The sequence below is a fragment of the Clavelina lepadiformis genome, chromosome 1, assembly GCF_947623445.1.
Source record: "Clavelina lepadiformis chromosome 1, kaClaLepa1.1, whole genome shotgun sequence".
Lineage (NCBI taxonomy): Eukaryota > Metazoa > Chordata > Ascidiacea > Aplousobranchia > Clavelinidae > Clavelina > Clavelina lepadiformis.
In genome coordinates, this window is record NC_135240.1 from 26735561 (window position 1) to 26760965 (window position 25405).

Consider the following 25405-nt stretch of genomic DNA (forward strand, 5'->3'; position numbering starts at 1 on the left):
ATCAGTCTTTATCATTCTAAAATGAAAGCGTACTTGTGTACAGAATTGAAAAGCAGTAAACCGGGGCAAAGTTCAAAAACGTAGTATAGACAGACTAGGAACGGGAAGGATATGATTAACTTTGTGTCGCTTGAGCAAACGTTCTTGAAATTTTACAAAGCAAAACTTCGAATTATGTCGAATTACTTCTGTTTGTTGATTCATTACTACGCCAAATCGATACGGTACCCGGGCAAATTCTCAAACATGCTGTGATTATCCAAAAATTTTGTGTACGGTGCTACCAACTGCATACCCAGTGTTAGTTTCTTTTGCATGATGCAATGTCTGTGAACCGTGTTGGTCGACGTTGTTATAAATGTTTCCAATTGTTTACACTGCTTCGCATTTTGAAGTGGATTTGGCGGGAATTACGTGACTTGGCCAAAGGTTTGTTCATTACGTAATTACTCGTCACACTTATGTCATCTTTAAGCTGACCATTAGGTTGTTGATCGATAGTGGTGCATTATCTAGTCGCCTTGTCGATGCATTTACGTGGCATGTACAAGTTTGGGGAAAACCGACCTACAGAAATCAATCGCTATTGCATTTTCACTACACTAATGGATCCAGTCAGCTACCTACCCAGTAGTACCTTAGCCGGTTTGTATTAAGGTACCGTCTGTAATGTAGCTGTAGAAAGTCCGTTACTGTATTTCGTAGTCCCAGACTACACGGTCACGTATTCAGTTGTGAAGCTATTGGTAGAATGCGAAGTTCCGCTCACAACATCTGCAGTTATGCACCCGCATGACCTTCCGTAGCGTGGCCGTAGTGCATGAACATATGCGCTATTTTATTGCTGAACTTGGTTGTTTTCAAAGTTTTGTAGATGGTATGGATTGGTCGTACAGCGAATGTTTGTAGTAAACTGTTTCACATATTTTCAGAAATTAGCATCTAAACCAGTGTGTTGTTGGAGTGTAGAGGTATGTTGAAACATAATTTCATCATGTTTATTTACGTTATTGCCCCCATGGGCGTAACTTGTTATATGGTACCGGTAACTCGTTTTAACTGATTCAGTAGTTGTTGCTATGTTTGAATAGACTGGTTATCATGTAATTGTTATAAAAATATAAGTCTTTTCAATTTGTTATCGATGTCAGATTCGCTCTGGCGCAATTACAAGTGTGAGGCAAGACGAAGAGGCACCAAGCACGTTACGATACCGTACCATACAGCCTATCAAGTGCCAAGCATTATTAATTTCGTCACGTACGCCAAGTGGTTTTTGATAAACGTACGATCTTCAAACACAGGACTTGTAAACACAGATTTCAAAATTGGTGTTGTTTACTTTAGTCAGTGTCGCGTGTAAAACTGCTGCATTTAGCAAGAAATAAACGCATAAAATACTGCTTTATAGATTCCGATTCCACGTTGACCGGAAGCTTAGATATAATAGCTGGAATGTTATGTTCATCAGCGTACATACACGCACGGTTTATAGAATCAGTATCCGCTTCTGTTTGCTTAAAACAAACATAACAGATAGTGAATATTTTGCGATGGCTTTGGTTTACGCAGCGTAATATCTTGCTTGAGTCTACACAGTGCTAAGGAATTATCGCAGTTTTTTTCCACACACGTTTTCACAATTTTTTTATCTCAAAATTGTCTCTTGGCTCTTGAGACTGGCCGTCAATTAATTATTTACGTAGCGCACGGTTCATCTGAGTTCAGACTGCTTCGTGTTGGGTTGGAGGTAAAAATTTTTGCAATTTTTCGCCTGAGACTCGTTCGTTCTTGCGACGCAGTGATAAATTCATGCAAGTATCCACGGACCTTTTACGACTTTCGTGATTGATTAATTGTTGCAGTCATTTCACGGTTATGATCGCATTATTACTTCACATCAACGTCATAAACGCTCTAGATTGCTGCAAGTTCTCAGCAAAGCATGGAAATTTCAGCAGATTTTAAGACTTCCTTGGTTTGTGTGTTCGCGTTTCTCGTTGCATTGTTGTCACGATTTCATTTACGTTACATTTAAGTGCAAAGGAATTGCTGAAAATCTCCAAACAGAGTGTCGGGTTGCAACGCAGAAATATCCAAGAAAAGTCAATAACAGTGACCAATTGCTGGGTATTGTTAATGCGCCGTTCACTTGTGCGCTTGAAACACTTGGCTGTTCTTTTTCTCCTACTCCACCCAATAAAATAGCCAGAGCCGAAGCGCATTGCAAATAAACAAGGTCGGTTTGACGTTTGATCGGACAGTGTTGTTGCGTGTAGGCAACAAACAGCACAAGGCATGTGTAGCAAATAGAAAGGACGACAATACAGAAACATTCGCCGAAAGTGGAAACAAATTCACTCGGCCATTGTGTACAGTTACAGTGGGAAAAGAAATATCAGCAAAGGTTCGTTTTCGTTTAAATAGAGAAAGAAATATCAGGAACATCGCTGATGTAAGACGATCTTGGAGGATTGAAACCTTATTTACCTTAACCACCTCTTCTGTATTTGTTAAGATTAACCTGCTTCTTGGGAAACCTATCTATAAAGGTGTAGTAAGCATCTACACGCCACATTTTGCTATCTTGCTGCAACAGCCTTTTAAGCAAAAAGTTGATTGAAGGTGGGAATTTCATCAGTGCGGAAAGCACGTGGTTTATGAATCAGAGCTAGTTAAGCAACAGTCAGTCAATTCCGCTCGTAGCTGATTTTACGTCGTGTGTCACTTTTTTTCAGTGCTTTCAAAACGACATTGCGTTGTGAAACAAGATTTTTAAGCAATGTTTTATATATTTTTCTAGATTTCAGTTGCAGTTGGTATTTTGAGTAAACTAATTGTGTTGTGAAGACTTTCAACGTTGTGACTATTATTCATTTGCTTGCACCGATTCACCGCAGTCATGGGCAATCTTTTCTCGAAGAATTCTGGAAAGGCTAAAAATGAAGGTAACCTTTTCAATTATCTTATCCTGACACCATATTTCGAGAATTTAAGATCGCATTTGTTGCAAAGTTTTATGGTACTTCGCTGTGTAAATAGATAAATTTATATGAAAAGTCGAACATGGACTGCATATCTGAAGGTATGCTGCATTGGTTGATTAATTTTACGAACGGTTCGAAAGTTCTGCCACGAAAGCAGATTGGTAATACATTGTTAGTGACAATCCAGTTGATAACTCTCAACAATTACAGCTTTAGGTGCAATCATTTCTCACTTCTCAATAACGACATATACGATCGTTGTGAGTTAAGTTTTATGTTTATCGTATTTCCGAATGACTCGCCTCTTCTGTTAAGTCATTAAGATGCATTGTGATGAAATACTACGTCATCTTTCCCACCCTGTCGGCCTGGTGGCAGGCATTATCGTTTTCCACAACAAAACTATTTCCCACAAATAAAAGTGCTTTTCTTATTATTGTCGCGTTTAAAGCATTCGAATGACGTCACGCTTATAAGCGGTGAAGAATGTCAAATCGGAAAAGAATATTTTAAGACTTTGAAAAATGTTTTAAAATTATTCTGGCTCTGCACAACTTGGCATCTTATCACCAGTGTGCGTAATAACGTCGCAAATTCAGCCCCAAGGCGCTGTACAAAACTCTGCAGCTCGATATGCGGAAAATCGTTTGCTTCAGCGTAGAGTTTATAATTAAATGCTTTCATAAGTTACGCTGGTCTCGCCTGGCTAATTACTTCAATAGTATCTAGCTTGCAAACTTAATAAGAGATTTATGGTGGTAAAACCTATAATCTACTTAAAGTAGGTCCAAGTATGGCATGTTATGACTGGGTAGATGATTTTTGCTCAACTGTGTTGTTATCGATGGTCACAAAGTTTTAGGAGTTTTGATGTTTGTCAGGTTCTGGTTTTAAGAATTTACCCTCCTATGTATCACTATAAACAGCTTGATCTAACACTGGAAAGTTTTTTGTTTTATGTCTAGTATTTAGCGTTTTCTTCTGTTCCACATTTTGATGAGTTTGCAATACAGCAACTATTGTTCGTGAGCTCTTTCGGCGTTGTGCGGCATATCGAAGTATGACGTTTACTCTTGATGACGTAACAACCGTGATAGGAAACGACGAAATTTTTTGCGGCTTAGCGTTTGCAGAGTATCGCTGAGTTTAAGTCAAGTTTTGCATTTAATCGTTTTCATTTAGAACATCTTGCATCTTGCGTGCAACATTTTTGATTTGACCAGAATTCTGAACTTGTGAAATATGATTAGTAATCGTCATAGGGCGGCGGCCTAATCTCATGCATGGATTTTTAGGACTTTTTACCGTCAATCGAGTTTCAATGTTGAACAAACGCTATGATTTCCAGGGTTTTACGCATGTCGTTTCTTGTGATTTGGGAACAGGTTATATACTACTGTAGCTAACTCGTAATTCGTTTGTTGTCAGCCTAGTTGGTTTCTGTTTCACGCTTCATTGCTTATACGAAATTTGCCCTCTTGTTACGCAATAAAAGTTATTGTTAAGAAATAGAAGTGGAATGTCAGGCGTTAGCTAAATGAAAATACTTGTTACCTAAGCCAGCATTTATCGTATCTTGCTTAGATTTAAAAATTACGTCAGAAGTCGCTACTATGCATTTTTATCTTTAAAGCGATGCTGTAGTGAAAGCGATTTGCGGATGGAATTTATTTGCAGCACGTAATATTGTTTATATACCGGTTTTAAACTGCATTACGCAAATCAAAATTAAAACGACCATTTGCGTATGATAGCTTTTTATGATTGAAAGCTTTGCGTTTCCCCAATTACTTGCTCGCCGCTAGACGGCGCACATGCTTCACAGTTTGTTTCTGAATTTTCTGAGTCAGAAGGCGTTTGTATTTCTGGCATTTTAGTCGCAAGTAGCGTGAAAAATATTCTTTTCAGTGTCAAGTTGAAATACTTTACATGCTATCTTTATACATGTATATAGCTGGTCAACTTAATATAATAACATGTCCCCCCGTCTTGTTCCGGCCAAGACAACCGCGGTATTTATTACGCCGGCGTGGTCTTGCTGCTGGCCCGAATTTTTGCATGGTTCACAACAGAATTTGAACTTACAATAAAAACGCTTTTTTAACGATAGCCTAAAAAGAGTACACAATGAAAATGATTTGTATGCAATCAAAATTTGTGACCTAAAAAGCAAGCTGGAATAGTTTTAACACACATAACCTACTATACTTTAACTCACATAATGAATGTTATGAGTACAGATTCATTAATTACAGGTGGATCTCACGAACAGTTGCTCGTGCAGTTACAGCGAGCACTTGAGTGTTGAGCATGTAGTAGAAACCGTGGTTACGCTATTTTATGTAAAAGTATGCAACAAGCTACTTATGGTTTATTTACGCCGCTGCAATGCTTTTTCTTTGGCCACCCTACCCAATGTAACTTTCCTTGCTTGCCTTTTGTAAAGCTGGCAAACGATTGTTTACCAGACCTATTCTAGGAAACGCAACCCACCCAGAAAATATGAAGATCTTGTGGTGTATCGCCTTGCTTCACGTTGACCTGGGGACAGTTTTTGCGCAACTTGGCGATGGTTTCTTCACTCTCAAACCCTTACTCAGTGTTTTATGCGAAAGTTCTGATTATCATCGCCTGTTTTTTTTTTTTTTTTGAACGTTCTGGAACTTACCGGGGCCGTCAAACACAGTCAACAGCCGCTGTTGTTAGCTAACGCTTTGCAAAGCCCAATGATATGGTTCGTGATTGTATCGCAAGAAAAAGACACAAATACCAGTATAAATAAGTGATCTCGATTTTATTGGCCTATTTGATACCACCACTATTCTTTATGCGTCTTTAGCATCACATTTGAGACATGGATCGACTTGCTCGTGAAGTCTCTTAGTCACTATAATTTGTGGGGCTTGGTAAAAATAATTTGAACTATATGTTTTAGTGCGTTTTGGTCGCAGCGCGAAGATACGTGAGTATGTATGGGTTTCAATTGACCTTAAAAGATTTTAAAAACGATTTTAAACAGAAATCTTATCATACCTAAGGGATTCATAACAACCGAAATAGCTCAGGATAAACCTTCCGAACCTCATCAAGCAGCCCTTTATTTGCCGTAGTTATAGACTTCTCTATATCAGGGCATTACATAAACTTATCTTCCGAACGCCGGCTACCATATAAGGAGTGCCAAGTTTTTCTTAACGCGCGCAGACTAAACTTCTCCTTATGCGGCAATAGACGAACTTCTATGACGACATAGAGCTAGAGTTTGTGTATATTTTGCGGCATTTATTGTTCGCGTTTGGACGATAGAGTCGTATTTTAAAGACGGTATTTGCCACGTAGACGCGTTGAATTTGAAATGTGATAACTTATTTCTGACTTTAATAGATTTTAGTACGTTTGTTTGTTTACGTTTATTGGAAAATTATCGAGGAATACTAACAATAAAAAGTAGAAATGCGCTGTTTGACTGTGGTAAACAGTTTCGCTGTTGAGTCACTTTACGTTTAATAAAGTGAAAAGTTTAAAACGTAAGACCGCATCAAATGGGCCGGTGGACTTAGGTAAATATTTTTAGTTTAGTCATCGCCAATCGCCAGTGTTGTAGCCTAGACACGCCTATAAGGCTGTGCTTATTACTGATGCCTAGCTGTGAAGAAGAAAAAAATAGCAGCCGCAAATATGCTGCGCTTTTGGCAATAATATGGGCCAATTGCCTTCTTTAGGCTCGGCAGAACACTCAGCGCTTTATTAACGCTGAAGCTCTTGCTTGTGATGAAGCGTATTTTAAGGACAAGCTGACTAACGGCATTGAATTATTTCGTGCTCTACGTAGAAATTTAACTTCCAAGTTCGTGGTTGGCGTATTGCAGTTTTTGGATAAGTGGCCTGTGTAGTGCATTTTGGTGATTTACTTGTAATTTAAAAATAGACTTGGGAATTTATAAAGTTTCAGTTTGGCGATATTGACATAAGCAGGCGCTTTTTTAACTTATGTTGCCATTCTCATTTCTTTTTCAGAAATATGTATTTGAACAGATGGCGTTGTGACGTAGTTTAGAAGAAAATTCGTATTTGCTGATAACTGGCCAGTCTTCAGGCAGTATTGTATTTTAGACAGCCCAGCTCCCAAATGCAGCGGAGAAAATCGCATCTAACAGACAGTGGGCTACCATGAAATAACCCTACTTAACAATATAGACTGTAGACCTGTAAACATATGCACGCATCGCGCAAATAACACTGTATCGCTTCAACGTCCTTCATAGTGCATTGTGCAAGTGGAAAGATTATCGAAGCGTAAAGTTTGCCGGCTTATTGTTACGTAAGCGTGATGCCACAATTGAAATGAAGGTGTGTCGGTTGAGTTCTTAAAAGAAAATAGTGGCCGTCTAAATGTCATATCCACCTGCGCGTAACTCATTCTATACAGCCGTGCAGAGGCTAAACTGTTGTAAAACCATTCAGCTTGGCGTTGGTTGCTCAATTGACAGTGTTGCTGCATTCATGGCCCTGGACGGATGCATTTCCTTGGTTGGTTGTGTTAATTAAATTTCGTAAACTTGCTACGACGTGGACAGTTTGCCCAACAGCAAAATTAAATCTGTGATTACGACAACTTTTTAAACCTTTCCTGTTATGTCATAATTGCTTTTAGTCCAGCAGAAAAACAACACCCGTTAAAATACTAAGGCATAAGCAGTTTTAGAAATGTTGCAATGTGCTGAGTCTAATCGTATTGTGACGTCACAAGCATTTGCTGAGTTATTGGGTAATAAAATCGATTTGCGCTTCTTTATGACATACTGCAGTCATAGATCTTTCAGCTAATTTAGTGGGCTGGTGTCAAGAGCTGTATAGGTTTGGGTCGACGGCTATAAAAACGTATCAGTCTGGATCGCTCATGGACAGAGATATTCAAGTTTTGATTCAAAAGGACTTATTTAGAAACAGCGAGGCCTGTTCTCGGAAAGCTAAGAAAAATTTAGTAACATTTGAAATAGAAATTCAAAAATTTACCATTCGCAATTGGCACATCTTTTATTTTCGTGTGCTAGCTTTGATACATGCAGGCACCGTTGCATGGAATTTTTTAGAACTTTGCTTGTAGTTTCATCGCCTGTATTTCGCTAAAACGGTGCAGTTTGCCCTTTTTACAGTATAACTTAATTTAAAAGAAGTTGACGCAGTGATGAGGTTAGGTACAAAGTTTTGCTATCTTTTTGTCAAAACTTAAGAGGCAAAAAGCCAAATTACAAGAAGCTCCGATCGGAAGTTTATGAAAAACGGACGAGTATATTTAGAAAAGCTTGCTAACTGTAGAAGTGCTTTTGCCGCCACTATCGTGTTCACGCAAATAACAAACTGGCACGCACATTAACTGTGGGAACAGATAGAAAAGTTAAGCAGCATGGTACCACGGAAAGTAAGTTGGGAAGTATAAAGATGTTTTAACAAATTTTGATGGTTTTGTTTCCGATTTTAAAGAAATTTTGTATCGTAAAAATGTCATAAAATTGCGCAAATGGTGCTTAGCGGTTGTATCGAGTTACATTTTGGTTGGCATCTGGGTGTGACGTAGCTATCGGCTGTCATTTTATCTAGTGTTAGCCAGAAAGCTGATTTTATCCATGTTTTAAAGCCAAACCAATCTTTAATTTGAATTATTACACTGTGCAGCCAATAGAAAAGACTTGATGAAAGTTAGAAGTTACTTTGCGTATATATTTGTTCATATTTACCCCGAAATTAATCAAAACTCGTTATGGACAGTTTCAGTGATGCACGATTGAATGCATGAACAGTACAGATAACACTGTCTTGCATGGTGATATCTGCGCAACAGGCAAAACCATAAAATCTTCCTCCTAAGTTTTCTGTATAACACTTGGTCATCACTTATAGGCACCCTACCCTGCTTGACCCTGAATTGCACTGACGTAGCAGTGTTGTTATTTTGTTCTGACGACCACGGGCTAGCGAAACGCGGATTATTTATCAACTAGGATGTTACTGACGTCATATGCTGTTATTGGATTCCCATCAATAGGTCTATTTTCACCATTTATTGGAATTAGGTTTGGTAGCTGGTTTATCGGTCGGTGTTGTTACGTATAAATTCAATGTGTTGCGCTGACGTAACAAAGTCGTTTATTACGTCGCGTCTTCGGGCTTGTTATCGTTTATTTGATGGCAAAAGCATTTTCGACGAGCCGGTTTTAATTTAGCGCACCAACGCTTCAGAAGTAAAACGCCTCTGTGATAAAACCGGAAGACTATTATTACATCAGCGCCGGAAATCGCTCGTTAGCGCGTTTCAACTGTGCCTCCTTTCGCGTCGATTCGTTGCTAGTTTGAAATTAGACTCTAAATACGATGTTCAGAAATTTCAGCCGCTTACAATTTGTCACGTAACAGACGAACTTTAACATAAAACAACGATGACGTAATTGTTATGTCGTTCGCTTTTCACTTAGTCAAGTGCATTTGAAGAACATTCTTACTGGAACTGTCTGGACGCCCAAATCGTTAATCTAGCAGGGATTGTGTGTTTAGAGAGAGCCACTGTAGGCTAAGTGCATCGGTTACAGATGGTGCCTTGAAGGTTTTTATTAAACTGGCAAAGGCGGAGATTTACGCGGACTTGTTATGATTAACTCCAAGTTGCACATTCAAAGAAACATCCTGTATAACAGAAGCAAAGTCAGATTTGTGTATAGAATGAAGTAACGATCTCAAACATGAAGCTTAAATGTTATGGCTGTGCTTGTATGGCGGCATTGGTCCTTGGACCAAGTAAAAAATCTCTCCGCACTTGTTCAACACGACAATTATTTCTCATAGATAGACCCCGGTCGCCAAGTTTATCTGTATAAAGATGGATGCTCTATTTATGTGTGATTTTGGTTTTATATTCTGCCATGTTGGTCCAATGATTCAACCTCCCGCTGTTTGTTCAATTATTTGTGATTTTCAGTGACACAATCGATTTTGCTGTTTATAAGCTTTTGTCTTATTTTCAAGGGCCAGGGAATATCACCTCACAACAACATGTGAAAATAAATCCCAGGATGATAAATCCCATTGTAAAATTTAATGATGTCACGTAATAACATTGGGTCACGTGATGTGAAGTTTTATCCTAACTTGCTTTTCTCCAAATCAGATTTTGTAACAAAGAGACTGTTGTTACACCATCGCTGATCGTTTGTTTAATCACAATGGCATTGCTATTGGTGTCACTCTCATGTGTTTGTTACGTCATAAACAAGCAACACGTGCGGAAAACAAGATAAAAGCAGCAGGTGTAAAATCAGGGAGTCCAGTTGCCGTAAAAGCTCAAGAAACTACAGAACAGCTCTGCGAAAGTAGAGGATGAAAGAGCTACTGTCTGTGTGGCTTCCCTGGCTTAATGTGAAGGCGGCCACTGACATAGGCGACATTCTTTTGCCAGCATATCGTCGATGAGGCGTCGAGTCGTCATTAGACCCAAGTCTGAGTGGACAAAAGCCGTAAGAACACAGACAGGCTTTGAGGAAATACAGCATCTATAAATGATTGACCAGAGCAAATTATACCTCAGCTCGATCATAAAAGTAATATATGAGGCCGCCATTAGCTGAATATGTGCGCTGTTGTTGATAGAAGGACACGCCCGTAGCGGGTGGAATTTGCTAAGCGCAGAATCGACCGACCAGAAAAGCGTCGCTTCGCAGAAAGTCGGATTTATGGTTGGAAGTAACGAAGCGAGTTCGTAGTCTTTATTAATGCGGCAAACTTGAAAGTGAATTTGTTGCTAAAATGAAAGTTAACACGCGCACAGTAAGTTTCCAATCGTTGGTAATTTTTGCTGAAGTTAACTCTGTCGACTTGCATGAGCGTATCTTGTTTGTTAACAATAATCCTTGTTTCAACTTCGATAGACGTTTAAACTTCTTTAACACACGACAAGAGTAGATTTGAGTGAATTGATCTAACCTTAGCTTAATCATCCAGAAGTGCACGTACAATGGTCCATAGACCCAACATAGCCACGCTGTGTAGTTGTTTACCGATCATGAAGCGAGACGTGGCCGAATCACGTTTGTTGTCGTTTTAACTTCAAAAACATAAGCAGCAATACGTCATTACATCCAGTGCCATGTCTGTGATTCTCTAATTAAGCGCTTGTGCTCAGCTAAATAATCAGCTTTAGCTTTGCCATGCTCTAGGTTGTGGGATAAGTGAGCGAGGGCCGAGTCGAGGAAGGAAATCTTCACCTGACAATGGTGACGATGAGTAAGACTGGAACGAAGACAATGGTTTCCCATTTTACTGTTCCATCCGCGTTGAGTAATTAACTAATTATTATCGTTACCTAACACATTGAATATGAAAGCACAAGTTGGTTATCTACGCATGTAAATTATTATTGGAGGCAGCAAAAGTGCTGTAGGTGGTAAGAAAATGTAGGTTAAAACAGAAATTAAGAGCTTAAGTAAGATAATGCCTTTGCTTATAAGTAGAGTTGATGCAGATAATGACACTATATCTCTTACAAAGATGCCTGACAGTGTTATGCGTAGTGACAAACTATGCGTACATTGAAATTACTGCTTCTGTCATCACAATGTTCTCAAAATAGCCGTGGACCCTGTTGGTGGTGATTAAGTGAATGATTGCTCAGTCTGTGTTTGAATTCCATGTTAGTTTTGTTCACCATGACTGGCTACAAGTTCAAAGTCAATGGCTTCAATTAATTCTTCTTGTGTAGGTGGTAAGGCAAAAAAGAAACCAGAATCTGAAAACGCTGAATCTGCTGCATCCAGTGGAGAACAACAACAAAAACAGGAAGAGTCGAAGACTGAATCACAGCAGCAACAACAAGAGGAGGAACAAGTGCAAAACGAAGAGCCAGCTCCTGAGAGTCCAGCCCAAGAAGACGCTAAAGATACGAGTGAGGTTGGTGGTTGCTGATTGGTTAGTTTTCGGTGTTAATTTGCCACTTCCCTATTTCCGGAAACTATCAATAAACAGCTTTCATTTGTGCAATACATTGTACATGTACAGTATACACCGAAATATATATTTTTACCACTCTCACTTCACAAGTCCTTTAACCAACACATTTTCTATTGCGTAATTATTGTGACTTATACATTTTTATTTTGTAATTCACATTCGATTGTTGCCCTGTATAAATGTCTCCAAGTCCAGTTTCTTGAAATATTGTGACATCTTCTTGTTAAATTTATCACCCCACAGAGTAAACCCGAAGAACCAGTAGAAATGTCGAGCAAACACGATATGTCCGAAGTGTGTGGTTTCGAGAAATCCAACTTGAAGGAGACGCAGACAGATGAGAAACAAAACCTCCCTTCCAAAGAACGTGGGGAGAGATTACTATTTTATCGTTGATATCCGTCAAATACTTTTTTATTAAAACGTGCACAATTTTCAAGTTAATTCCAACTATACAGGCTGTAAATTCTTTCATCGGCTTTCAAAATGCGATTTTATTTCCAGAAATTGTCCAAGAGAAAGTGCCACAGGACGCCGCTAACTACGATCACTCGAAAATGAAGCACGTCGACACGCAGGAGAAGTCGTCGCTTCCATCTAAAGACGGTTCGTATCTTAACTTCACAATGGTTGGTAAACAAGACCGACAATAAAAAGTTTGCGTTTACGTCGTTGATTTATGGCCGTTGTAAGCAAACTCGAATTGGTCAACTGAAGCTACAACAGACTTGAGAAACGTGATATTTAGTTTCCTCAATGGCTGACTTGGTTTACGACAGAATATAGCATCGTACGATATCGTTTTATAGCCCAGGGCGTTGTAACTGTACAATGTGCCGCCGTTGTTATGGAATCCAGTCAATTTAATTCAAAACTAATCGGCATTCAACGCCTGTAAAAGACAGTGTACTGGGATAAGTCATGCGTGACGGTTTAACGGAATTCTTGTGACGTTGCGCAGATATCGCCCGAGAGAAAGTTCCAATGCAAGCTGCATCTGTGAGCAAGGAAAGCTTGAAGCACGTCGAGACAAAAGAAGCGAACGAACTTCCAACGCCATCCGGTGAGACTTTTGACAGTCAATGCTGACTTTCCTTAATTATTTATTGGAAGCGATTCCAGATTTTGTTTCTTTTGGTTAATCCGCATCTAATGACTGACTGTCAATGCATGTTTAAACTAATGTTGTTTTGACATGGTCACGTGATACTGACAGACATGTAATCGGTATTTGCGTGTGTAATTTTAAGTTCTTACTTTTTCCGCAATATGCTGGACTTTTCTGTTTCGCATGGATGGGTTTTAACTTGTTTTGGTTTGATTTCAATTAAAAAGACATCGCCGTCGAGAAAGCCCCGATGGAAGCGGCCAGCTACCCCCACGACAAATTGAAGCACGTTGAGACGAAGGAGAGCCATAATCTGCCCACACAGCAGGGTAACCGCAACCCTAGCGCCCTTTGACGGATAATTGTTTTCTCTTTTTTTGCTTTTGGGTTTTTTGAGTTCTTGGTTTTATTTTCCCCTCAAATTCAAATTTTGTCACGCCGCGTCGTCGCCTTTATGATGAAAGACGATTGTTTCTAGATATCGCGGTCCAGCGCGCCCCAGTGGAAGCGGCCAGCTACGAGCATGACAAGTTGAAGCACGTCGAGGTCCAGGAGAAAGGCGCTCTCCCGACCAAGGAAGGTAATGCCAAGTCGACGTCACTATTCATTCCTGTTGTTCTATTGTGACGTGTGCATTGCGTAATAATCTTTAAAAAGCGATTGTCCGACGATGAAGTTTTGTTCCGACTTTGCAGACCTCGCCCAGGAGAAGACGATTGAAGAGATCAACTTGTTTCGGAAGGAATCCCTGAAGAGGACGGAGACGCAAGAGAAGAACACTTTGCCCACCACCGAGAGTAAGTTGTGGCGTGACGTCACCAACCTAGGCCACTGGTTCCCACCCAGGGGTCAACGAGTCATACTTTAGTTCCTCATAAATAGCCAACTAGGTCGCAATTTTTAAATTGGGGTTTGCGCGAAAGGAATTATTAAAGCCACGGGTGGTCCGCAAATAGGGAAATGTCGCCAACCACTTGTCTAGGTAGAAGAAGTTGAAAATTTATTTATTGTTTTGCCTTAACAAATAACAACCTTGCTTGCGTTGGATCTTAAAATGCACGCGTTCATGTGAACAGCGAAGCGCTCAATCTTCGAAAATTGTTCGAACTTTGACTCACCGAACTATATTTTTGTATTGCAGCGATCGAACAAGAGAAAGCGGACGAAAGTTAAACTGGAACAAGTCGTTTTGCTGCCGCGCCTACGTATAGTTTAACCCACCATACCACTATAGTAGTATGATCCGTGTTTTTAATGCACGGTATTGACAAAGTTTTTTTGTGCAGTTTGTGTGTGTGTGTTTGTCTGTGAGTCGCTACACAAAGCTGCCCGGCCCTCTTCTATATACCACCTGTAATTAAGTGAACGCTGCAATAACATAGTATGTGCGATGTCATTCTTCGTAACGAAAGACACAACTGGTCGTGATGCTCAAGTTGTCTTACACGGACATTATTTCAAGTCCTGGCCAATCAAGTTTTTAGCTTTGGACCATTCCTATTCCTGATTGGCTGTTCCTGCATTCCGATCTACGTCATGGCCGGTTTTGGATTTTTTCGTGATTTTCCTGACTTTACAATGCTTGTGTTAGTTTTTTTTGGACCAAACGGAAACGTGTCATAGTCACGGTCATAATGAAATCATAATCGTGTTTTGCAGGAACAAATTTATAAATTTAAAAAATGTTACACGGAGATTTGTAATTTGTTCGTCCTTGCAGACAGTAAGAAAAATTTCTATTATTATATGTACATATGTGTCGCCCCACCTTATCTGGTGTGCTTTCAAGTTGTTGTATATGCTTTAACCGTTTATGAAATGAAGTAGCCTTCCTGTAAACCGTTTCGGCCGTAACTAAAAGACTATTTTGAGGTTGAAAATCTATTATATCGATGCTTACTTCTAACGGCAAATAATAAAATTATTCTCGAGATGAATTTGCGTAATTTTAAACTTTCATAACAATATAGCCCGCATTTGTGGTCGATGCCATGTATTGAATATTGCACTTGATCGATCGTCAGACAAAATATATGAGGTGGACAGAATACACAAAGTGCAAAATGAACAACACAGATTTGCGGAATTTAAGTAGCAACTTCTACACTTGAGTTGGATTGGGAAGTTTCTTTTTTGCTCTTTTCCTCGGTCTCCTACGTTGAGTTTTCCGTTCATTTGCCGTCGAAAATGTGATGCCCTGTAACAAAGATGGGACCATATCAAGTCAATACTTCGATAAAAAACGAACATGCACCAACGTTGGGATGTCTGTAGTGCATGTTGGTAACTAGCTATAAAATATGTAACTAAGAAGTCGGGTATAGAAATACTCGAAAGTACTGGAAAAATATTTATGCAGCAAGCACCTGTCTGTCGAGATAGTCCACCAGGGCGTCAGCTTTGCAGGTGAAATTCTCATTTTTCATCAGTTCCTTAAACCTGCTTAGGTAGATGGGCTTGTATTGGAGGATATCGTTGTATAGTGCTTCATCCTTTGTAATGGCTCCGTACATGAGCCTGTCCATGTCTTCTTCATCTTTTATCTTCTTCTTCCGATCTTTGTGACCGCTGCGTTCGCTTTCAGAATCACTTGTGACGTCACACGCTTCAGCAGCAGCCCCTCCAAATATGGTCATGTGTAGTTGTTCGACGTCACTTTAATACAAGTATCAACTTAGGGGAATACCACTTGGTTTCAAATTGATCTCAGTGGAATGGAGGTCACTCACCTGCCTTCGTTCTCGCTCGATGGAATTCCTATCACTTCTACCCCTGCAAAGATGAATACGAGTGAATTTTTGGGCAACCACGTTATTTTACCCATGAGCATAATATGTAGCAAAGTAACTGGTTTAATTGTAAATATTATCTTAAGAGTTAAGTAAAAGTTGATCAAGTAAGTGTGCATGTAGATTTCACATATGTGCAATTCCAAGGGAACCGAATATTTGCATCGATCAACGCTACTCATACAAAACAGACAATTCCTTGTGGGAACGACCAAGTTTTAAAGTATTGCCACATGCCTTTCTGTGCTTAACGCTGTACTTGAACTTAAAGACAGATTTGATGTCAAGTTTCTTTTATTACAAGTCGGGAAAGGTCACAGTGAACAATAGAAAATGATCTCTCATGGATTGAGTTATACGCGACAATGCAACGAGAACTCATGAAGAGAAATTCAGCTCCAACTACGGCCGAAGTGTTTTGTTCTTTCTCAGCATGACGCGGTACAGGGCTGGCAGAATATGAAACAGAAACCTTTCGTGGGGTTTCACGTCAGGATTTCCCAACAAAAACGTCGTGAATGCTTCAACGATCATTTCCTGCTTTGACGAGCTCAAACTAAACAGAAAAAAACCACGAGTTGGCAAGAAAATGTAACAACATCGAGATCTACCTAGCGCACGTGGTGGCCTACCGGAGCATAATGATGCACTCCCGACTATAAGATTGGGTGTTGGGGGTAAGACGATCCAACCACATCCCCAAGTCTTTGAGAGACCCACGGGGAATTCCCCTCATTTTCGACTGGACTCGTTGGAGCTCTTTGACCAGCAGGCCTTTTCTGTGGAGAGAGTCCAACGCGGAACTGACTTGGTGTTGAAATTCTGAAAATAGTCAAGCAAGGAGGCGAGAGTTAATTTTGGAAATTCTTGTCACAGAAACGCTTCATTTTTACCCTTAAACGTTCAAGCATCGACTCACCTTGGTCGGTCAAATCCTCAAGTAACTTTGACGCTTTTTTTCTTCCTTCCTTCTCGCGATCTTAAATCAAAATTTTACTGAGCAAAAATTCTCATACTGGGTCACTACGGTAAACAATAGGCCCTACAGCAACCGAACCATAGGCATAAGCTGTTCTTTGAAGGCGCACGGACTGAAGGAATACCGGTTCATGAGTAATATCATGCGCACGTTCGCTACATCATTATCGGTCGCCATTTTTAAATTTGCTTCCAACGGTAAATTAGGACTAGTGGCGATATTCTTTTTAATTCAAAAAGAAACTGACCTTCGCGCACGGGAAACAGAGCGTCTATGAGGTCACAGTCAGAGTCGCTACTCTCTTCCGGTGACCGCGGTTGTGAACTTTGGTCGCAAATGGTCAGCTCTTTAGTCCCGGATGACGCCTTGTCTGGAAGAGCAAACGAGAAAAATGTGAATAGTGATAAAGCTTTAACGTTGTGTTGGCGATTGGGTCCAAAACCAAACTAAAAAACAAAGTAGTATGAAGCGATAAGTACTTTCAGTTGTGGGCTTGCTCTTCACTGGCGAGTCCTCTTCTGATGATTCGAGCTGATGGCTATAAGCGTGCATTTCCCGTAGTTTCGTTTTTAATTTCTTCTTACCAATGTTCTTCAAGCCGATTCTCTGCCCCTGCGTTGCACAGAAAACGTTTCAACTTATTATATCTCTATTCTATTGCTCACCAATCAATTTTATCTTAAGTCTAGCAAGTCTACTCGGTATGAGATTAGCAGAGCGCTTCGTAAAACTACAAATTTTTGTGACGCAGCTTAAAAATTTTATAACTGACCCTTTTTAGAATTTCCGGTGTGTCCAGGTCGCTCAGATTGGGCGCTGGTGTGATTGGCACCATGCCAGACTTGCTCTTTTGCCGCGAAGTTCGTAGAGGCGTCTTGAAATTTTCTGGCGGCGCTTCAATGGAAGGTTTTTGCGCTTCTGTCTTGTCTAAACCTAACGCAGCGGCCAACAAAACCGAATCATTTGTGGAAAATTCTGGATCCCAAGATTCAGCGCACTGCGAGGGACTGATGGGGTCTTGAATTGCTCGAAATTTGTAGGTGCGGGGCCCTGGCTGTGTACAGCTCCCAAAAAGCTCATCAGCGTCATCTCGTGGCGTGTTATTGGCCGGTTGACTGAGCGACCGGCGATCGAATGTTGCGTCATAATTGTCTCGGTCATCATCCATTGTTAAGTCATAGATTTCAACATTATCGTCTGTGTTTTCATTTTCTTCACCACTCCCTTGTGCAGTTGGGGAATCTAGGTTAAATAAGGGAGGAACTGCTAGGTATGAACCTTGCGAACCTTTTTCACTCACTGGACTGAAAGCAATGGCAGAAACATCCTTATTCGAGTAAGGTGAATCGAATCCCCTGTCTGGGATGAACTCTGTCTGAATCTCAGGTGTACTTCCGTTCATTCTCATACATTTCTGACGACTAGGGAATGTTGGTGTCATGATTATCGACTTGCGCTTCTTATCTGAAATGTTTTTTGGCACTTCGAGAACGCAATCATTTGGCAATTCATTCAGGTAATTACTTAACCGGCGGTTTCCTTCATCCTGATGGCAGGCTCCATTAGTTGTAGTTTCATTTCTCTCCTGGAAGTTGTCTGTAAAAAGACCAGATTTCGTGTCGTCACTTGCCGATTCCTCGGTTGGTCCAGAAAGTGACCGATTGATGAATGATGAGGCGAGTTGGTGCGGGGTTTTTTGTGAAGAATTTGGTGTTTCCAAAGCAAAGAGATCATCGTCTGATGAAAACGACAACGGGGACCGAGGTTCAACATCACTTGATCCGATGATCAGCTCTTGCTTATCTGTATCTTCATCTGACAGCTCTCTGATGGAAGTCACTTTGACTGTGGGTGTAGGTGTATGAGTGAAAAATGGAGTAAATTCTCTTTCATCGGTTTCCTCTGTTAATGAGATAAATTCTGTGCCAGATTCTTCCTCCAACTCCTCTGCAACATCAACCACGCTGCTCTCTGCAACAAATCGCTTTGAACTTGATGATGGCTGTGCGCTTGATCTCGGTCTTAAGCTTTCCACACCGCTTTCGATTGGAAACGAATCTTCCTCAAGATAAAATGGATTTTCAACACAACCTCCCTCCATAGCATTAGGTTCCGGGCTCGTCAAACGATGATCTGATACGGGACCCACCTGGTCAGGGACAGGGGGAGTTACTTCAGTTGGGAATGCTGTTGTGTTAAAATTACCAGAATTGTCAGATACAAAAGGTTGAGAGATGTCACTGTCAAGTTTAAGTGTGAAGGAGACAGACTCAAACGAAGAAACGTTCCGTTCTAAATCTGCATTTTCTGCTTCATCTTTAGCTGGCGACAGCTTCATGCAAGTACTTAGATTGATGCCCAACTTAGCTGACGTACATGTAACGTTATCTGCGTCCATCACTTGACCAGTGTAAAGATAGCTCAAAAGTGGCATAAACTCTTCTCTGGTGCAGCATGACACTTGGTATATGCCGTTATCCATTCGACTTTTCTTTAATACCTAGAAAAACAAGAGTAAAAGACATGTCCATGCCGTGGTGTGCTAAACACAATAATGTAATACAAGCCTGTTGTTTTCATACCTCCAGTAGCTGGGGACAGCGACAATGCAGCACACATTTATGTAGATGAAGTGTGTCACGGTCTGTTTGTGATTCTTCAGCAAACTCGACAACCATGTCTGAGTAACTTTGGTTGCCTATCAAGGTCTTGAAGCTCTCAGCCAATGGTGGAAGACAAAACAATGAATTCTCCTCAATTTCTTCCACTTTTTCTGGATTGCAGTCAGCCACAAAATATGTGTTGGTGCTTCCAGGTGGACTTGGGTTCTGAAAGCAAATAACGTATGAGACCTGCTTTCTGTGCATGAAGATAGGAGTTGTTATTACTATGTTGTCAGGCATACTTTTAAATTTTCAGCTTTGCCATTGCTGCTCTTGGCACTTTCATTTAAATCCATGAGAATCTGAAGAGTGGGACAAATCGTTTCGTCATCAACCACCTTTAAAATAATTTTATTATAAAGAAGAGATATCAAAAATTTAAACCGGTTTCTTCAGTTACACCAAATTGGGACTGTTCACTTTCTCAATAGGAAGTAAGCTCACCACAACAGAGTCAGTGAAGTTATTTTCTTCAGAATCCCTAAAACTCTTGCATGGCAGAGGAACATCGATGTCAATTTTCTCTGCATTTCTGTCGCTGTTTGGTTTCACAGATGGAGTCTGGAATTGTGTGAGCAATCCATGTGCTCTGTAGCTTGAATTTAAGCAATTCTGGTCAGTGGTCAATCCCCATTTCGAAGCGGAAGCCTCGTCATATTTTGAAGTAGGAAACGATGATTTCTACAAAGCGTGAAATTCCACATGAAAATTACTCGATATTCACAAAACTATGAACAACAAAGCATTAGTTACAAGATAGTCGTGTATTTAAAGGATTTAAAAATGACCACTTTTGATGAGTTGGTGGCTTCAGTATCATGATCAAGATCTGATTCTTTATCATGATCTTCCGAAAGGTGGTCATGAACATCAACTTGACCACTCCAGTTCGATAAAATCTTCCTGCTTACTCCTGAGATGTTGGATGAAGTCTCAGGAAGAGAAGGGGTAGAAGGGACGTCATCTGCACATTAATATCAATGCAAGATTTTTATCAAACCTGTCTACTTTCCCTGCTAATAATAATCCCTGACCTGAACATCTAAGAACAAGACTAATAACATTTTAAAGCAATTGTTGCTTGTAGGAACTTCTTCCTTAATTTAGGCTTTAAAATTAATCGAAAGCAATAAGATTTTACCAATTACCGGTAATCTCTGCTGTTAACCATCATGAACATACCGTTTTTCGATGACTTGTCAATCATCAGAGCGAGTTTAGCTTCGAGAGCTGCTTTCCGGGAACTTGGGCTCTCAAGCAACATCGCAGGTATGGGAATTTCCTTCTTCCTGAAGATCAAGAAACATGAAGATTATTTAGACCAGCGTTATCCAACTGCAGGCCCGCGAACTGATAGTCAGCTTTGTTAGTCGCTATTGTCGAGGAAGAACCTCGACCGCAGATGTCACATTGATCAGCATCTAATAGCTAAAAATTTTGAACTATTCTAATTTCAGTTCTAAAATCAATGTCACATTGTTCTTCAGTTCTAATTTCACATTTCTTCAGTTCTGATTTAAAAACATTGGCCCGCAAGATAAAAAAATTTTCTGATTTTGGCCCGCGATGAAAAGAAGTTGGACCACGCTGATTTAGACAACTCAGCTACGCCTCACAAAACTCAACCACAATCTTTACAATGGAAGGTGATACTATTTAAATGTATTGGAGAAAATCTTACTTTCTTTTATCTTCTCTCTTTTTAGCTTTTTTTGTTTCCATCTCAGAAGCCGAAAGACCCTTCGCAAACTGAATATCAGTGAAATATATGAAAAAAAACAGAACTGCAAAAGAAAAATACCAGCGAGAATGTTACCTGAACCAGCTCGTCGTACGGGTTTCTCGGTGTCCTGATTTTTTTTTTTCTTTTTGCATTTGTTTTTCTCACCTGGAAAAAAATAAATAAATGTTAACATGAAACCATAAACAATCACGATTCACGGCAATTTTTTTCCATTCTTAATTTAAAAGTCAAAGAAATGAATTTTTTAGAAATAAATTATTTAATTGCTATAATTAAACAACATCGTGTAGAATCATAATCACTAATCATACTTCAGTGACTGTGCCGGGGCATTTCCTCAGGTGCATGGAGAGCCCTCTCTTGCTTTTAAAACTTTTCTTGCATTGGGAACATACGACACCACTTGCATCATCACCATTCTCATCTCTGTTTTCGTTACTGTCATGTGCTACACTTCTCGTTGTTGCGATTGGTCGTGGAATTTCATCTAAGCATCTGATCAAATGATTTGTTAATACAAACAGTTTAGTTTTATCTACATAAAGTGCAATGTGCATGGTCAGGTTTTTAAATCGTTGTGTTAAAATCGAGCGAGGAAAGTTTGCAATGAAAGTATTTTTACATGAGGCCAATGAATGAACAAACATAGCTTATAATTTTGCAGATCAAGCACCAATTGCTTATGCTACAAGATCAGCAGGGTGGGATTTTAGTCTGGGTGCCATGGCAACAAATTTTGAATTAGGCATCCAACATTAAGCTGAATGATTGCCCACTGGGCACCCAGTGTTGTTTTAATGATTGGTCATTACGGAACAATGAGTTTGCACATGTGACTGACTTCTGGATAATGCCATTGTTTAAGGTGTGATCTGTGCCAGACTAAGCTATGCCCACAGTGGGAAGAGATTGTATTAAAAGATTATTAAATTATTTGCAGGAAATAACTCTGGGAATTGTGACCATATCATTGGGGAGAAACTGAGCAGAGCTATTATGAAATTTTAGGCCTAAAAAAACTGCATGATTGATTGTGTCTGTAGGCATATTAAGCTTAGTTTGCCAGATTTGGGATCAAGCTTTTTCAAGGGGCACCCATTTTTACAGAGCCAAATTGCCCAAGGGCATCCACTAAAAATAGCTAAGGGTGTTCACTGTTCAGTAGCGTAATGAAAAAGTTTTATAAGGATGTTTACATACAAATACCACAAGTGACAGTTATATACAGTACTTGCAAAATTCCATAATATAGCATTGACGTTATACACAAGCTCTAGTGTGAACTGTCAATAGTAAATTAGCTATATTTCATACATACTCAGTTTGTTACATACATATTTAGCTTTACTAGAAGAATAGAAAAAACAATCACAAATATGTCTTATAATTATAACAGATAACCCTCAATAGCAGCAGATACCTATTACTTACCTATTCACATGATAACGTCTTGACGGAGAGTCAAAACTTGACAAATTCTTATTACAACTCGGACAAAAACATTTTGAAGATTTCGATCTTTGATTAGATTGGGATGATTTTTCTTTTCCAAAGTATGAAGAAGTCACAGTTTCCATGTACATCTTCCTCGCTGTTTGCATATTCAATGTGCAACAATCTTCTCGATGAACTTCATATTTAGACACCTCAACTTCTTCCCCACAAGTCGTGCACCTCACGCGGTCGCACAACCTCAGTTTCATGTCCTGTTTGGAAGAGAAATTTTTACGCAAGCAGTCCATGTAATGAGAAGAGCATTCCTGAGCTGGGATAAGTTGCTCACACACAGCACATCGAGCCCCTGTTGTGTGGTTTGCTTCCTTATCTTTATCATTGGCATTGCTGTTTGAAGCAGCTTGAAGTTCATATGATTTCCTTACATTTGCTGAATCATTTGTGTCATCGGGTAAATCAGAAATCTTGTATAAAGTATCATTTGGCTCAATTTCAAGCCCCACATTTTTATCTTCAACTAAAAGTGGAAGTTCTTCAGCAGAGTCATCCACAATCTTAGTGGAAATTTTATTATCTTCACTTTCCGATAAAGAAGGGGCAAAACGTTTTTTCCGTCTCAGCCTTGACAAAGGGATTATTCTTTTACTGCCCAGCGTCAGCGATTGAAACGCATCCATAGAATCATCCATCTGTTAATCTTTTATATACAGTAATTCTGAGATGTTGTTTTATCTAACATTTATAGACAAGGTTAACCCTACTCTGCCGCAGTAGGCTACATCATTAACAATTAATTTAAGTAATCCTCAGTAATCTTTGAAAACACAAACATCTTTCATAACCCATTATTTCTTCACTTTCCATTGTTTTCATCAGTTTTATTTTCCTTTTAGTTCGCAAAAAATTGAGGCTCACAGAACGGCTGAAGCATCAGATAGTTAGGGTCTAGGCCTAGCTTACTAAGCTTAGGACTATTTTTTGTGGGTTGCACAAAAAACTGTGGATCCTCAGTACCATGGCAACTAAATTTTGAATTGGGCATCCAATATTAAGTTGAACGGTTGCCCACTGGGCACCCATTGTTGTTTTAATGATTGGTCTTCACTGAACAATGAGTTTGCACATGTGACTGACTTCTGGATAATGCCATTGTTTAAGGTGTGATCTGTGCCAGAGTAAGCTATGGGCACAGTGTGAAGAGATTGTATTAAGAGATGTATTTGCAGGAAATGACTCTGGCAATTGTGACCATACCATTGGGGAGAAAAATAGCAGAGCCTTTTTAAAATTTTAAACCTAGAAACCTGCTGGCAGATTAAGCTTACTTTGCCAGAGTTGGACAATTTTTTCGTGGGGGTCCGATTTTTACAGCTACTCAGGATGCTCAAGGGTATCCACGAGGAATAGTTAAGGGAATGTAATGAAAAATTCACTGAAACGTGAACAATGTAATGCCAAAATTGGCGCCACACCACTCTAATACTTATAACATAGTAAAATAAAATATAGAGAAAAATGGCAACTTGACACCAGAAAACTAGCACAGAAGCCAACTTTTCGTGTCGACGAACTCCCGTGCATCAAACAAACTTTCTAGTAGGGGCTTATAGGCCTATAGGCCTATTTAAATATGACTGTGCATCATGTGCTCATAAGGCACTTCCAAGCTTCTGTGCTAGGCTATGTGCATTGTGTATGCAGACAGGGAGACAAAGGGCTAGGCTACTTAACAACCTTGCTTTGGTATCGGTCTAGTATAGTTTTTGCTCCATGGCCCTTTTGTATCACATAGAGTGTAGGCCAACCAAGCCTAGTGCAGAAATGCACAACCAAATGACGTCACAATTTGGAAAGCATGGATCTGGTAAATAAATGCATCACGAAGTTTTGAACTTCTGCACTCGACGTATGGGCATGGCATGGCCATATCGGCCTATAGCTGTATGCACGATGGCTAAACTCAGCCCGGCCCGGACTGTAAAGTTGGGCAACAACGGAGCACTCAATACGGTTTTCATAAGATTCAGTAGCGCACTTCAGGCGCATTAATGCACAGTTGCTCATACAATTAGTCTATGCTGCACTTAACTGGCATTTTTGCATGAATCATTCGTGGATAGAGTGGTTATGTTTTTTACATTATTTATGACATGTTTTAGATCAGATAGAGACAGGACTGTACAGAGGCTTGCTAAAAATATCAAATCCCGTACGCCGTACCTGACGCATAGCGGTCTAGGCAGCTAGGCTAGCTCCAATCCCAAACCAGGTTAGGGAAACTAGCGTAGTCGTGTTTCCAGTTTCAACTTCTCAATTTTGAAGACTTTGGCGGTCGAGTTTTGATGTGGGAAACCCCCTATGACAACTGCACATTATTATTCATGACATTTGTCGCAGCTTTAACGCTGGCTGGACACATTTCTTAGTCGGGTATCACACCCAGCCGAACATTTTGCTTCATTTGCATAATGTAGTATTTAAACATTGTTTATTCCCGCAATATATTGTGGTGCACGAAGGCCAAAACTAAACGTCATTGACGTAATGAGGTTGTCGTTATATTCCATCTTCACTGCGATGCTATAAAAGCTTATCAGGGCACGTAACATATTATATGAACTAAAAATAATCAACTTTTTCAAAAGAAGTTTGTCGCTGAAAAGAGCGAGCTACATACTTGTGT

General features: G+C 39.8%; 2 protein-coding genes across 7 annotated transcripts; one reads left to right on the forward strand and one right to left on the reverse strand.

Annotated features, from left to right (window-relative positions):
* The first annotated feature begins 2803 nt into the window (after positions 1–2803).
* LOC143471390 (uncharacterized) lies at positions 2804–15029 on the forward strand. Of its 2 annotated transcripts, XM_076969854.1 has the most exons (9): positions 2804–2948; positions 11737–11924; positions 12228–12351; positions 12489–12590; positions 12946–13047; positions 13320–13421; positions 13571–13672; positions 13788–13889; positions 14234–15029. In XM_076969854.1, the coding sequence occupies exons 1-9, from the start codon at positions 2903–2905 to the stop codon at positions 14263–14265; spliced, it is 900 nt and encodes a 299-aa protein (XP_076825969.1). In that variant the 5' UTR covers positions 2804–2902; the 3' UTR covers positions 14266–15029. The 2 variants fall into 2 exon arrangements, with proteins under 2 accessions (XP_076825969.1, XP_076825974.1); XM_076969859.1 differs by lacking the exon at positions 13320–13421.
* A 34-nt stretch (positions 15030–15063) lies between these two features.
* On the reverse strand, positions 15064–23530 carry LOC143471347 (uncharacterized). Of its 5 annotated transcripts, XM_076969837.1 has the most exons (16): positions 22699–23530; positions 21579–21762; positions 21340–21411; positions 21205–21272; positions 20706–20812; positions 20312–20487; positions 19968–20204; positions 19766–19861; positions 19443–19688; positions 17633–19360; positions 17340–17472; positions 17108–17230; positions 15822–15864; positions 15604–15747; positions 15459–15531; positions 15066–15289 (listed from the first exon to the last, which is right to left on the reverse strand). In XM_076969837.1, exons 1-16 carry the CDS (start codon positions 23409–23411, stop codon positions 15194–15196), a joined length of 4239 nt encoding a protein of 1412 aa, XP_076825952.1. In that variant the 5' UTR covers positions 23412–23530; the 3' UTR covers positions 15066–15193. The 5 variants fall into 5 exon arrangements, with proteins under 5 accessions (XP_076825938.1, XP_076825929.1, XP_076825952.1 ...); XM_076969823.1 differs by having other exon boundaries at positions 15064–15289; positions 15459–15747; positions 21205–21263; XM_076969814.1 differs by having other exon boundaries at positions 15065–15289; positions 15459–15747; positions 20315–20487.
* Between the last annotated feature and the right edge of the window lie 1875 nt (positions 23531–25405).